At 47.4% G+C, this 13,861-nt stretch overlaps 1 protein-coding gene across 2 annotated transcripts; it reads left to right on the plus strand.

Moving 5' to 3' along the window:
• Window positions 1-70: 70 nt before the first annotated feature.
• On the plus strand, window positions 71-9,935 carry LOC149317833 (mitochondrial ubiquitin ligase activator of nfkb 1-A-like). Of its 2 annotated transcripts, none has more exons than XM_089508542.1 (5): window positions 71-119; window positions 3,657-3,792; window positions 7,071-7,158; window positions 8,620-8,740; window positions 9,206-9,935. In XM_089508542.1, the coding sequence occupies exons 2-5, from the start codon at window positions 3,676-3,678 to the stop codon at window positions 9,927-9,929; spliced, it is 1,050 nt and encodes a 349-aa protein (XP_089364668.1). In that variant the 5' UTR covers window positions 71-119; window positions 3,657-3,675; the 3' UTR covers window positions 9,930-9,935. The 2 variants fall into 2 exon arrangements, with proteins under 2 accessions (XP_089364668.1, XP_089364669.1); XM_089508543.1 differs by lacking the exon at window positions 71-119 and adding an exon at window positions 866-926.
• The last annotated feature ends 3,926 nt before the right edge of the window (window positions 9,936-13,861 follow it).

Below are 13,861 nucleotides of genomic sequence, written 5' to 3' on the forward strand. Positions count from 1 at the left end.
GCGGCGGTGCGTCGCTCGCTGGCGCCTCGGCCGCAGACTCCGGCCGCGGCACTTGGGTTCCGACGGCGCAGCAGGCAGAAGGGCTCATGGGACTCCGAGTCCTGGGCTGAGGAAGAAGGGTAAGGGGCTCTTCGCGGGGGCCTCTCTCCTGTCCTAGCCGCTGACAGGATTCCCAGCTCTAAAGAGCATGGCGAAAGTGCCTCTGAGCATGGACAGAGTGCTCCTCCCGCTTCATGGCATGATATAGAGATAGATATCTGCATGCTCTTGTTTGTCATTGGCCGTGTCCTCTGTTTTTCCTAAGACTGCAAGGCATGCCATCCATTGGCACTTTTCCCTTGCAGATTTCGGTATGGCAAGATGGACATCTCTGTGCTTCATGGGATTATAGACATCCATGGGTTCCCATGAAGCAGATGTGTGTGTGTGTGTGTGTGTGTGTGTGTGTGTATCTCCATATGGGAAAAGTAGAAATGGATGGCATACCTTGCAATATTAGGATGTAATATATAAAGCATATAATAGATATACAATCCCATGAAGCAGGATGAGCACTATATATGATGCTTCATGGGATTATATCTATATCTATATCTGCTTTGTGGGATTATATATATAATATTCTATATATTTTCCACTTTTATAAGGGACATTTTTAATATATTAATGGGACTTGAGTTTAAACGGATTTTGTTCTATACAGGGATCTTGGAACCAAACCCCAGCAGAGAACAAGGGTCCACTGTATATATATCTGTATATATAGAATCCCTTGAAGCATAGATAGGTAGATATACAATCCGATGAAGCAGGTTGAGCGCTCTGCTCCTATCTTCCTCCCTGCCTGGCTTCTTTGAACGAAGGGAGCGTCTACACTGTAGAGATAACACAGTTTCATACCGCTTGAAGTGCTGCAGTTCCACAAGGTTTGTGTGGCCTCCCTCCGACCAAGAGCTCTGGAGCCCCACAAAAACACCAAGCCCACACTGTTTGAGACACTTAGGACCTTTGTATTTGGTTCTGCATGGAGAGCACTGCCTTTGACCGGCAGAGTTGGCTGTGTCCTTATTGTGCCCTTGGCTTTCATTATCTTCAGAGATGTACACCTTTTTGGCAGGTTTTAATGTTTTGACTTGGGTTGTTTTTGTAAAGGGCCACGTCAGTTTATGGCCCTATACAAATAAAGGATGATAATAATAATAATAATAATCCTGTAGGTGGTCAAAGTGGTGTCAAAACCACATTACTTCCACAGTGCAGATGTGTCCTGGGTGCAGCAGCTGGTTTCTTGCTTTGTTGTTGTTCTTGTTGTGTACCTTCAAGTCATCTCCAACAGGATTCTCCTGGCAAGATTTGTTGACTCTGCCTTCCCCTTGAGGTTGAGAGAGTGTGACATGCTCATGGATTCCCATGGATGAGCATTCGAACCCTGTTCCCCCAGAGTCCAGTCCAGCACTGCAACCACCACAAACACCATCCTGGCTCACTTTGCAAGGAGGCATCTTGGAGATCTCTGCAGTCAGTTCTGGGAAAGGTCGTCGTTCCTATTTCTGGACTATAAACGACTCCTGTTCACAGACACACATACACTCACCAACACACAACACGCACCTTCTGTTGCATTTGGATTGGCCACAGCACCCAGTGGGGTGGGGTAGCACAAGATTTGATTCCCAGAGCCTGCAGTGTTGAGGGCTTTATCCATAGAGGGCAAGCTTGTCAAATGTGCAGATGACACCAAACTAGGAGGAGTAGCTAATATCCAGAGGACAGGATCAAGATTCAAAATGATCTTAATAGATTAGAAAGCTACGCCAAAGCTAACAAAATGAATTTCAACAAGGAGAAATGTAAGGTACTGCACTGAGGGCAGAAAAATAAAATGCACAGATATAGGATTATGGGGGATGCCTGGCTGAACAAGAGACTTATCCGTGTGAAAGGGATCTGGGAGTCCAAGTAGACCACAAGTTGAACATGAGTCAACAGTGCGATGCAGCATCTAAAAAGGCCAATGCAATTTTAGGCTGCATCAATAGAAGTATAGTGTCTAGATCAAGGGAAGTCATAGTGCCACTGTATTCTGCTTTGGTCATGCCCACCTGGAATATTGTGTCCAGTTCTGGGCAAAACAATTCAAAAAGGACATTGAGAAACTGGAGCCATGTGTCCAAAGGAGGGCAACTAAAATGCCGAAGGGTCTGGAAACCATGAAGCCCTATGAAGAAAGACTCAGGGAGCTGGGGATGTTTAGCCTGGAGAAGAGAGGGTTAAGAGATGATATGATAGCCCTGTTTAAATACTTGAAGGGATGTCACATTGAGGATGAAGCAGGCTTGTTTTCTGCTGCTCCAGAGACTAGAACACAGAGCAATGGATGCAAGCTCCAGGAAAAGAGATTCCACCTCAACCTTAGGAAAAACTTTGTGACAGTAAGAGCTGTTCGACAAAGGAAGATGTTGCCTTTGAGTCTCCTTCAGAGGCTGTTTTTAAGCAAAGGCTGGATGGCCATCTGTCACAGGGAATGCTTTGATTGAGAGTTCCTGCATGGCAGTTTGGGGTTGGACTGGATGGCCCTTGGGGCCTCTTCCAACTCTATGATTCTATGACTCTCTGATTCTACAGGTTGAGTCTCCCTTATCCAAAATGCTTGGGACCAGAGCTGTCTTGGATTTCAGATTTTCTTCACATTCCAAAGGATTTCAGAACCATGCTGCCATTTTCCATTTTAACAGCCATGATTATGTCCTGAGATTTGCAGCAGAAGTAGGAGTATTTAGGATTCTTAGTTGCACAAACATCCCATCTGATCTTGGCAGCTAAGCAGAGTAAGCCCTGGTTAGTACTTGTTTGTTTGTCTTTAAAATAGAAGGACACAAGAAAACCCCATGATAGGTTTGCCTTCGGGTCTCCATAAGTTGGAAATGACTTGAAGGCATGCAACAACAATGGACACGTTGGAGCCAATTCAGGGAATGACAACAGGGATGATAAAACCTATGGAGAAGAAAGGTTGGGCATGGTCAGCCTGGTGAAGGCCAGAATGGAGGCTAACATGATAGCACACTGAAGTGCAATATCTAAAGTGCTGTCCCTGAGATAGGTTTGTAGGAGGACCAGGTCCGATGGTCTTAAATTGCCGGATGGTAGCTTGTACTTTGGCCACGTCACGAGGGAAAAGGAACCATTAGAAAAGAGAATGATGCTAGGAAAGGTGGATGGCAGTAGAAAGAGAGGAAGACCGCATGCCGGATGGATAGACTTGAGCAGAGAAGACACAGGCCTGGGCCTGCAGGACCTGAGCAGAGAGGCTGAGGACAAGGGGAGGGGGTTATAGATGTCTCATCCACAGGGACCCCGTGAGTCAAAGTTGACTTTAGGGCATCTAACAACAACAAAGGGTCCTTTTCAACTGAATATTAGAGAGGTCTTCTTGGTTGTAAAAGTAGTTCAGCATTGGGACCAGTGATCCAGAGAGGCGCTGGGGTCTTTATCTCTGGATAGCTCTCCAAAGAGGCTGGACAGCTGCCTCCTGGGAATGCTCTCACTGGAGTTCTTGCATTGAGCAGGGTGTGTGTGTGTGTGTGTGTGTTAGACTTGTTGCTTATGGGGTCCCTTCCAACTCTTATGTTACTATTATTCTTCCCCTCTTGCAGTCATTGTGAAGAAGCTCTGATGGATGCTTTGCCCTTCACACCAGGAGAACTGATATGTTTGGGATCGAGCCTAGCCTTCTCTGGCCTCTTCTATTACTTGCACAGGAAGAAGGCCAAGGTTGTGGCCAGGATCCAGGTATGCTTTTGTTCAACTTGCCTCTCTTTTGCTCTTGGGATGACAATTCAGAGGAGAAGAAACTGGAACATGGCCAGAGGAGGGCGGCCAAAATGGTGAAAGGTCTGGAAAGCATGCCCTACAAGGAGAGACTTAGGCAGCTGGGAATGTTTAGCCTGGGAAAGAGGTGATTAAGAAGTGATATGATAGCCCTGTTTAAATATTTGAAGGGATGTCATATTGAGGAGGGAACAAGCTTGTTTTCCGCTGCTCCAGAGAATAAGACACAATGCAATGGATGCAAGCTCCAGGAAAAGAGATTCCAGCTCAACATTAGGAGGAACTACCTGACAATAAGGGCTGTTTGACAGTGGATCATACTTCATCGGAGATTTTGGTGGAATCTCCTTCTTTGGATGTCTTTAAACAGAGGCTGGCTGGCCATCTGTCAGGGGTGCTTTGAATTCCTGCATGGCAGACTGGGGTTGGACTGGATGGCCCTTGCGGTCTCTCCCAACTCTGTGATTCTTTGATTCCATGAGTATCCACCTGGTATAGAATTGTTTGGCTAGGATTCTGAATGGGGGGACTGTGGGGGTTTCCTACCTCCCCCCCCCCCCCAACTGTGGAGTTTTCCACTCGGACAACCCAACCAGCATCATCAGCTATGAGGGTTCCTCTCAGGCAATCCCACTGCTGTAGTCAAATGTAGGATCTTTAACCCACCATTTGTGAAGACTTCTATGATGCTCATTGCAGTCACCAAGAGTGAGGGCTTGCTCTGACCTCCGCCTCTGCCCCAATGTAAGGACCTGTGGGGCACCAGCTGTGGGGGTCTCCTGGATGCCCTCAAGGTACATATGAGGATTTACCCAACTTCTATCCCCAGTGAACACCATCCCTCTATATTCAGTGCTGCCACCACAGGCCCCATGTTTGGATCCAGGCTGTCAGATAGATAGTGTTTCTGGAGGCCAAATGTGAATAAAAACAAAAAGAATTCTGTTTACATGTTAAACATAATATAGCAGATTAATTATTTAGTAGATTTTAAACACAACACACCCTTTCTCACACTCTTCTCAGGCTAATGCAGACCAGCCATACCAAACCCCTTACAAACACTCCCTTCTCCTCCTCCAACCCTAGTCTAACTCTAAATATCCTTGTCCAGCTGAACTCCCAACTGAACTCATTCACCAGCCTTAGGCAAATCTCCTCAGACATTCCACCGATTCCAGCATTCATTGAGAGAATGAATGACAGCTCCTTATCTGATATTGTAACATACAACCCAAAAATTCAACAGTATTTCCAAACAAAGTCCATGACATTACAGTGACTTAATGACATGTAACAGCTGCGCCAAAGAAATTGCGTTGGCTCCTTGTTTCCTCCCAGACAAGGAAGTTTTCTTATTAGTATAAAAAGCCCTAAACATCTTGGGATGTTTCCCAGCAGAGAGGGGATCATTAATTCAATAGACCCCCCCCGCCCAGGCCTTGCCATTCAAGAACAGAACAATACCCAGATTCACGTGCCAATCGCTTCTCCTCAACCAACAGTATATATGCCCAACTCTCTTCCCTGCCAGCATTCTCTGAAGATGCCAGCCACAGCTACTGGAGAAATGTCAGGAATGAACTCTTTTCAAGCATGGCTTCATAGCCCAAAACCCCCACAAAAAATGATGGATGCCGGCCATGAAAGCCTTCAACTTCACATCTTGGGAGCTGATTATGGTGGGCTTTGGTATCCACTGGGGTTTGATTCCAGGACCCCCACGGATACAAAAATCTGTGGATGCTCAAGTCCCATTATATAGAGTGGCAGAGTAAAATGCTGTTCCTTATATAAAATGGCAATGCTTTTTGGAATTTTTTTGGGAGGGGGGCAATATTTTCAGTCCATGGATAATGGGATCCATGGGTGCAGAATCAGTGGATGTGGAGGGCCAGCTTACAAGAGACAATGCCTTCTCCCCTAGAAGCATTGGTTCTTTTAAGGTCATCTGGAGGTGCCGTCCTGGTGGTACCACATGCTCCCAAAGCCCATTCGGCAGTCATTTGGAGCAGGGCATCTAATGTAACGACACTTGCCATATGGAAATGCTTCTCTCTCTGATGTCAGACATGCTCCCCCAAGACTTACTTTTAGGCACATCTTGAGGGTTTACCTGTTTTTATGAGCCGTTCTGGTGTAGTTTAATTACACCATCTGTTTTTACAAATAAATAAATATTGCAACTTGTTTTGTGTATGTTGTTTAAATTGTATGTTGTACAATTGACCCTCCACGCTTGCGACGTTGTCTTTTTTGGCTTTGATTATTTGTGGTTTTGCTTAATATGTTCTCTCTAGGAATCTCTTAAGTCCTGCAGCACAATTCTGCTGGAAGTTGACCCTAGAATTGAGGAGGAGAACCTAGAGGTTCCCAGAGAAAACACTTCTGTAGACATTTGTAGGTCCTCCAACATGATTCTGTGATCAACGTCTGGCAGGTGTTGACCACAGAGTTGCACCGGAGGACCTGGAGATTCCTAGAGAGGTAAAACAAATAGTGTTTTTTTATTTGCGGGTTTTCCACATTCACAGGGATCCTTCACCCCTAACCCCAGCAAATGTATTATTGTTGCACACCACTTTGAAATCTTCAGCTATAAGCAGTTCACAAATATTTTCTCCTTGCCTCACACAAACACACAAATCTCTGGTTTCTCAACAAAATTGATTAGACTTAGAAGAGAAAAGGAAGCCTCCCTTCAGACATCCTACAGAATTTGCTCTTCCAAGATCTGTTGATGGCCATTAGCTTTGATGGTTTAAGAAAGGATGGGGCTAGGATTATGGAACTGCTGGATTGACTTTATGATTGATTGTTCTGAACAGAGGCCATGTGAGTTGCAGTCCAGCAGCATTGGGAGGAGCGCACATTCCTCAGCCTTGGTTAGGCAAATTACAGAGGTCTGTTGATGCCTATGTGCAAGATAACTGTGTTCAAAATGACAGATGCAGAGAACAGACCTGGGAGGGCTGTGCTGCCTCTGCATCTGTGCACAGATTGTAACCTTCCCAGAGGCAACTTTCAGGCTGTTTCTGGGTACCGAATATTCAGCTAGATGGACATGTTCCCTGACCCAGAAAGACAGGTTCTTACAAGGCACCAAATTGACAAAGACTATCTGTCAGCTTTTGGGAAAATTTGAACCCAGGACTTCACAACTCACCTGACTTCTCAGACCGCTCTTACAAGGCCTGTCCCTCTTCTTTTCTTTCTTTCTTTCTTTCTTTCTTATGTAGGAGGCTCCAAAGCTTCAGGTCAGTGCCGATCTTCCCAGCATCCTCTCTGCCACAGATAGCAGCTGCCTGGACTATGTTGTCATTGAAGGTAAGAGGCCTACAAGACGGTGTATCCTGATTTGAAGGTGAAAGCCAGTAGACCAGTTTCCCAGCACCCTGATCCTGGTCTATTCCATTCAATTTATCACCACACTTCTTTATGATAATTGTGCCCTTAGCGATGGAATGCATTGCAGATTAATAAATGAGTCCTTGCCTGGTTACCTGTAGTGAGCAGAAATTGCTTCTAGGTGGCAAGGCAGCTAGATAGGCTTCTGTAAATGAAAAATAAGTTGTTGGAAGCCACATATCTACTGTGTGACTTGAATGGCTCTGGAGAGACAATAATACATCCTCTCCCAGGCTGTTGTTTTTATCCCCAACTGTTAAAATCCAGAGTCCAGTGCAGAGGCAGGGAGTATTTGGTCCTCCAAACGCTTTGGATTTCACCTCTCACATGCGCCTGCCAGCATGTCGGGGATGCTTTGACAGTGATTTTCTGCATGGCAGGGGGCTGGACTGGATGGCCCTTGTGGTCTCTTCCAACTCTATAGTTCTATGACTCTGTGTAAGAGACCGTGAAAGTTGTAGTTGAAAAAACCTGGAGGAACCAAGACTCCCAAGGGTTCCATAGTGCAGAAGCAACCAAAGTAAATGAAAAGTACACAAGTGCAGTGGTGTTGTGCAGGTGGCACTCTAAGCTGGGGTGGCACCAATGCTCCTCAGACATCTGCCTCTTTGGCAGAAACAGACTGTGGCATTCACCTGCGCCCCTTTAAAATGCCGTAAGCGAAAGGGTGAGTGGGGTGAGGCTCAATGGAGGAAAAGGAGAGGTCCCAGGCTTTTAAAATTTTAAGTATGTTAGTTTTTTTTTAAAATTTTCTCTAAAAGCATCACATTTTACCAATTTTTAACTTTAACCATATGAAACTTTGTCTGTGTATGTAAATACATTTAGGCTGTGCATATGGCATTGTAATTTGATGGGTATGATTTTAATTTTGCTAGTCACAATTAATTGCCATTACATTCAATGATAAATGGGAATTACGATTTATGAGTCACGTTAGTACAAAAAACATGACTAAGGATTCTGTATAGTGTGGGATGTGAGGAGGCCTATTGGGAGGCTGACACCATGTGTAGTGATGCCAACCCTAGTGATGCCACTGCGCAAGTGTGACCCATCTCCCTGCTAACTGGTATGTGAATTGTGCAAGCAGGTGAGCAACAGAGGAAATTAACTCCTCCAGTCTGTTCCCAGCCTTCATGTCTTTTTCCTAGGCTTTGCAAAGCTAATGCAACACGTATCAAATAAAGTCACTAATGCAAATTAACTCTTTCTTGTCACTGGAGAGCTAATGTTTGGTTGTGATGCTAATGAGGGCTCCAAAAAACCACTTGCCATGGATCTGCCAAATCCCAGTCCAGTCTTCTAGCCACAATGCCACACTGGCTCTTACGTCTCTTGCATCCCGCCTTGCAATGATCCCACTGTCTTCCTTTTTAGGTGTAGTACAGCCAGCTGATTCCCCTCTGACCAGTCCGTACCACAGGGAACTACAGGGGGTGATTGAGAGACTGATGCTGAAGGAGCATCGCCTGATCTGGAACAGTTTGGCCCGGAGCTGGTAAGCATAACTCAGGAGGGGAAATCTCAGAGCTAAGGCATTGGGTCAGTGGTTTCCAAGGCAGTGCCTTGTTGCTGGCATCTTCTGCTATGCACAGTACATGAGCCTGCCACAGGGGATCATTTCAAGTGTGGGGAAGGCTGGGATGGGGTGGACTGTGGGAACTGTAGTCCAAAAAAGAAGCTTTAGACAAATTCTTTGCCCCTAAACTCAGCGAATGTGAGAGACCACTGTATTTTATTTAATTTTATTTATATCCCACCTTCCTCTCAGTATGGAATCTGAGGTAGTTCACAGTATATGTGAATACACTCAGCCCTCCATATCCATGGATTTTTTTATCCACGACTTCAAAATATTCCAAAAAAGTATAAATTCCCAATAGCAAACCTTGATTTTGCCATTTTATATAAGGGACATCATTTTGCTATGCAACCTATTCTCAGAGCTCTGTTCTCATTGCAGGACGGATAGTGAGCGGGTGGTGCTGGAGCAAGTCCATACCGTCCCTTTCGTCTTGTCATCCTCCAGTGGCAAAGCCGCTGGGGGGCAGGTGAGTGTGGAATCCCCCCTTGATGCCATTGACCTGCCCCTGGAGACAGTGTATGAGCGCTTCCAACAGACCTCTCCAGGCTTCAAGGATTTGCTGGGCCATTATCTGAGTGGAGAGAAGCCCAAGGGCTTCCTGGAGACGGAAGAGATGCTCCTGGTGGGCAGCAGCCTCACAGGCATTGGCCAGCTGACACTGCACCCAGATGGGTCCCTCCACCTAGAGCCTCCAGACAATGGCAGTGGATACTTCCTGTGCCTGGGCGACTGGCAGACGTTACTGGCTGATCTGCAGTCAGTCAGGAGCTTCTGGAAGTGGGCTACTCTAGTCTGTGGGTTGGTAGCCGCTGCCGCTGTCCTTCATGCTCTCTGCCGTGCGTACCGACATCGCCAGCTCAAGCGAGAACAGGAGGCGCAACGACAAGAATTTGAAGACCTCTTGCGCCGCAATAGCCTGGACCAGACTGCGGAGCCGCCTGAAAACGCCTGCGTCGTCTGCCTTACAAACCTCCGGGAGTGTGTTCTCCTGCCCTGTGGACACGTCTGCTGTTGCTTTGGCTGCTTCCAGGCTTTGCCCAACCGCAACTGCCCCATCTGCAGGCGCCCCATAGAACGGGTGGTTCCTCTTTATCAGGCCTAGGAGAATGGCCTGGGCAACACTAGAATGTTCACTAGAATGCCTTCATCTCACTCCTAGGGTGGCATGTCAGGGCTTTAACAGGACAGAAGGAGCAAGAGTCACAGGACTCTGCCACGAGGGGGGAGATGAAAGCTTTGCCCCTTCACTGTTAATGCCACTCAGTTTCTCCCCACACCTCTCACTTCCCAAATCTGTATTGCTGGTAAGTGTGGATCCAGCGTCGCTATTACACTCAGGTCCTAGGCCAAAGTGGAAGGGTTGGAGGCTACATCAGCCCCCAGGAGACCTTGGAGGGCCAAACCCCCCACTACACCTGTTTTTGCAAGAACTTTTCGTGCCCCAAAATGACCTCTTGGGGTGAGAGAGAGGGAGCATTTCCACTATGTTTTTGGGACTTTCTGGGACATTTTAGGCCCAGGAAAAGCCTTTTTTTAAAACAAGGAGTGGAAGTCACTGGCTGTTTCAAAATTGGTCCAGGGTGGACTCAGACATGGTAGAAGTGGTCCTCGTCTCCTCAAGAGGGTATTTGGGGACAAAAAAATATGAACAGTTTTGCAAACAGTACAGGGTTTCTCCAGATATTGCCATGTCCGTGTGAGCAAAATGCAATCCTCAGGGAGATCAATGGTGCCTGGTAGCTTCCATGTGAGTGGGATGGTGAATCTGCTCTGTGGTTTAGTCTGGCTCAACCCATTTTGAGATAGGGTTCCACACCTTGGATGACTCCTTTCAAAGTTCAAATTAAAACCCAGACCAAATCCATCATTCCCTTGACATGAGAGCTGCCACTGCTGCTGGTTGGACTGCAGTGCCCAGCATTCCTCATCATTGACTGTTGGCTAGGACCTATGGGATCTGCAGTCCAGCAACATTGGACCCCTTGTACTTTGTCAAGTAGGAGGTGCAGATCATCAGTCATAACTTAAGCTTCCAACCCGGGCAAAGCGGTCATTTCGAGCCAAGCTCTCTGAGCCAAATCGACTGGTCCCTGCCTCAGCATTGGGGCCTTGAGCCTCCCAAGGAAAAGGGATCTCTAGTGGCTGAAACTAACATGTTTTTAAAAATGGCTGAGGAGCGGCCTCCTCTCACGCTTTCCCATAGGGTCAGCTGAGTTTTCACATCAGAGTGTTATTTTGTGGGCTGTCTCTCTCTTTTCTAGCCGCGTCCAGGTTGCCACTTGCTGGTGGGTGTGGATTTGTGTGTGTGGCTTCACTTATTGTGGGGAGTGCAGCTCTCAGCATTCCTGGCCTTTAGCAATGCTGGGTAGGGCTGCTGGGACTTGCAATCCAAGAACATTGAATGGTGGCATAATTTTCATCCTGGTTTAAGGATTCTTTTATAGAACTGTTAATAATCTCTCTTCATCCTGGCCTCTCCATCAATGATAAAAGGTTCATCTACACCAGTGGTGCCCAAACTGTGCCCTTTAAAGGACTTCAGTTCCCAGAATCCCAGACTGTTGGCCAACATGGCTGAGGCTTCTGGGAGCTGAAGTCCAAAATCTCTTAAAGGGCACTGTTTGGGGACCATTGATCCATAGTCCTGAATCTGTTGTGGGAATGACCCTGCCCCTCATCTCGGGGCAAATCCTTTGCCTTCTTCTGCTGGCCTGTCACTAAACATTGGACTCTCTTTAAGACCAGAGCACTGGCACTTCTGTCCCTTCACTGCTTGGATCTTTGTTCCCTTTTCTTCAGAAGGGCTGGACAGCTGTGGCAGTCCTGATGTTGTGGGACTGGTTCCCATCAGTCCAAGCCAGTGATGAGAGATGATGGGCATTGCAGGCCATGTAGTCCCCACCCTTGCACTAAAGGATGGTACTTAAGCTGTGAGCGAATACCCAGTAGCTTATTCATCTCTTTTGGCTGATAAAGGTTGCTCCCCAGTCTCAGTTTTTCTCAGATTACTGGCATCAGATTCTGGCTGGAGAACAGAGACTTTGTTGTTTTCTTTCAGCCTTATGGCCTCGATGTTAGACTGGACTGATGTTTGGCTCTTCCTTTGGGGCTGCGCTGGGCACTTGATGGCACTCAGCCGAGTTGCACACAGGAAATGTGGAATCAAGATGAGTCGATTAAATTGACAAAGCCATCCAAGCCTGTCTTGTCTCTTTAATCTAAGCACCGATAGAATGAAGAGCAGGCAGGCAGGCAGATCGGAAGCCACGAGACCCCTTTGTTTTCAGTCGCAGGAATCAAACAGCCTCACTGTGGTCTCCAAAGACACCTGAGGATTCAAAGTGCATGGCCCCCATGGAATTGGTGTCATGGTGGAGAGAGCCTAAAGCTAGAACAGAGTATGGGGAACATGTGCTTTGGGACTATCCAGGCCAGAACCCCCCATCCAGTATTGCATTCTGGGAGTTACAGTTCCACAAAAAGAAAAGTTTATCCTGGCATGAGGCAGAAGGAGAAGCATGTCCTGAAACAGAAGTGCGGCTATGGTGTGTTCTTTATGGGCTTACGTGGCTTCGGGTTTTTTTTTTTTTTTTTTTGGGCAAAGTACTGGCGTCTCCTCCCTAGGAGGAACAGGAATTCATTTGCTCGCCAGAATGTCATTCGGCTTGAGCATGGCCTTGTAATTGGGGTAATTTGGATTGTTTGCACCCTAGGAATGACACTCTTTTCTGTCTTCCTTTGCTGTTGCGGGGGTCTCTTGTTGTTATTGGGTTTGGGGGTGGATATGGGATGTGGGAGGCCAGCTGTGGTGGCGGATGCATATGGAATGGGAGCCCCGATTGAGGTTGTGTGGGGCAAGGGGAGATATGGCGGTAGGAAAGTGGATTGGTGTCAAAATGGAAGGAGAGATCGATGCGTCATACCTATCTCTCCTTCCTTCCACTCTCCTAACCAAAGAGGCCTGAGGGTCAGCCCAGTCGTACCACAAACCCTGTTACTGCTCCTATGCAACGCCAGGTCCATAAAAAATAAGACCCACATTATGTACGATCTCTTACAGGATAAAAACTGTGACCTGGCGTGCATCACTGAGACCTGGCTGGGGCCTGAGAGCGAGGCAGTGTGGGCCCAGGCCCTTCCAGCCGGGTACTCAGTTAAGGACCAGATCAGGTTAGGTGGGCGGGGGGGTGGTGTTGCCTTGGTTCATAAAAACACTCTCTCCTTAACCAGGATCCCAGTCCGGAAAAACAGACCACATCGAATGTATTTACCTGTCCCTGAGGGCTAGAGACAGTCTGGGGATTCTGTTGGTCTACCGACCACCCCGTGCTCTAACAGACTCCCTGGCCGAGCTGACACAGCTGGTCTCGGAACTGGTGTTGGAGTCCCCTAGGCTTCTTGTCCTGGGGGACCTCAACATCCCTTTCGAGGCCAGTGATATTCCAACAGGTGCAGCTCGGGAGTTCATGACTACCATGACAGCCATGAGCCTGTCTCAACTAGTCTCAGGGCCAACACATTGTGCTGGTAATACTCTTGATGTGATCTTCAGTACGGACATGGAGGCTCCGTGGGTAGAGATCTCTAATGTCTCTCCCTTGTCATGGACGGATCATTTCTTGGTTGAGGCCAGAATCAAGGCTTCTACCTTTATCCCCCCTGGGGGTGGCGGACCTATTAGGATGGTCCACCCTCGAAGGCTGATGGAACCCATAAGGTTCCAAGAAGCCCTAGAGGGGTATACGACTGGCTCTGACGGCGATTCTGTTGATGCCCTAACTGACATCTGGGATATTAATCTCTCTAGGGCTATACACAGTATCGCTCCCAAGCGTCCTTTCCGGCCTGCTTCCAATAAACAACCCTGGTATACGGAAGATCTCAGGGAAAGGAAGCGGGTCGCGCAACGACTAGAGCATAAATGGCGAAGACATCAGCGCTTGTCTGACAGGACACTCCTTCGCTCTCATTTGAGAGCTTATGGAGTGGCAATACGTGCAGCGAAGAACTCTTTCTATGCTGCACGCATTGCGT

This window comes from Sceloporus occidentalis, unplaced genomic scaffold (genome assembly GCF_023333645.1).
Source record: "Sceloporus occidentalis isolate IW3139 unplaced genomic scaffold, rSceOcc1.0.p SCAF_2, whole genome shotgun sequence".
Taxonomy (NCBI): Eukaryota; Metazoa; Chordata; class Lepidosauria; order Squamata; family Phrynosomatidae; genus Sceloporus; species Sceloporus occidentalis.

What these genes read in the sequence shown, in the direction of transcription:
- LOC149317833 (XM_089508542.1), top strand. Translation starts at nt 3,676, where the DNA reads ATGGATGCTTTGCCCTTCACACCAGGAGAACTGATATGTTTGGGATCG. An exon ending in AGGTTGTGGCCAGGATCCAG is followed by an intron (nt 3,793 to 7,070) that starts GTATGCTTTTGT and finishes TTTCTTATGTAG; the next exon opens with GAGGCTCCAAAGCTTCAGGT. An exon ending in GGACTATGTTGTCATTGAAG is followed by an intron (nt 7,159 to 8,619) that starts GTAAGAGGCCTA and finishes CTTCCTTTTTAG; the next exon opens with GTGTAGTACAGCCAGCTGAT.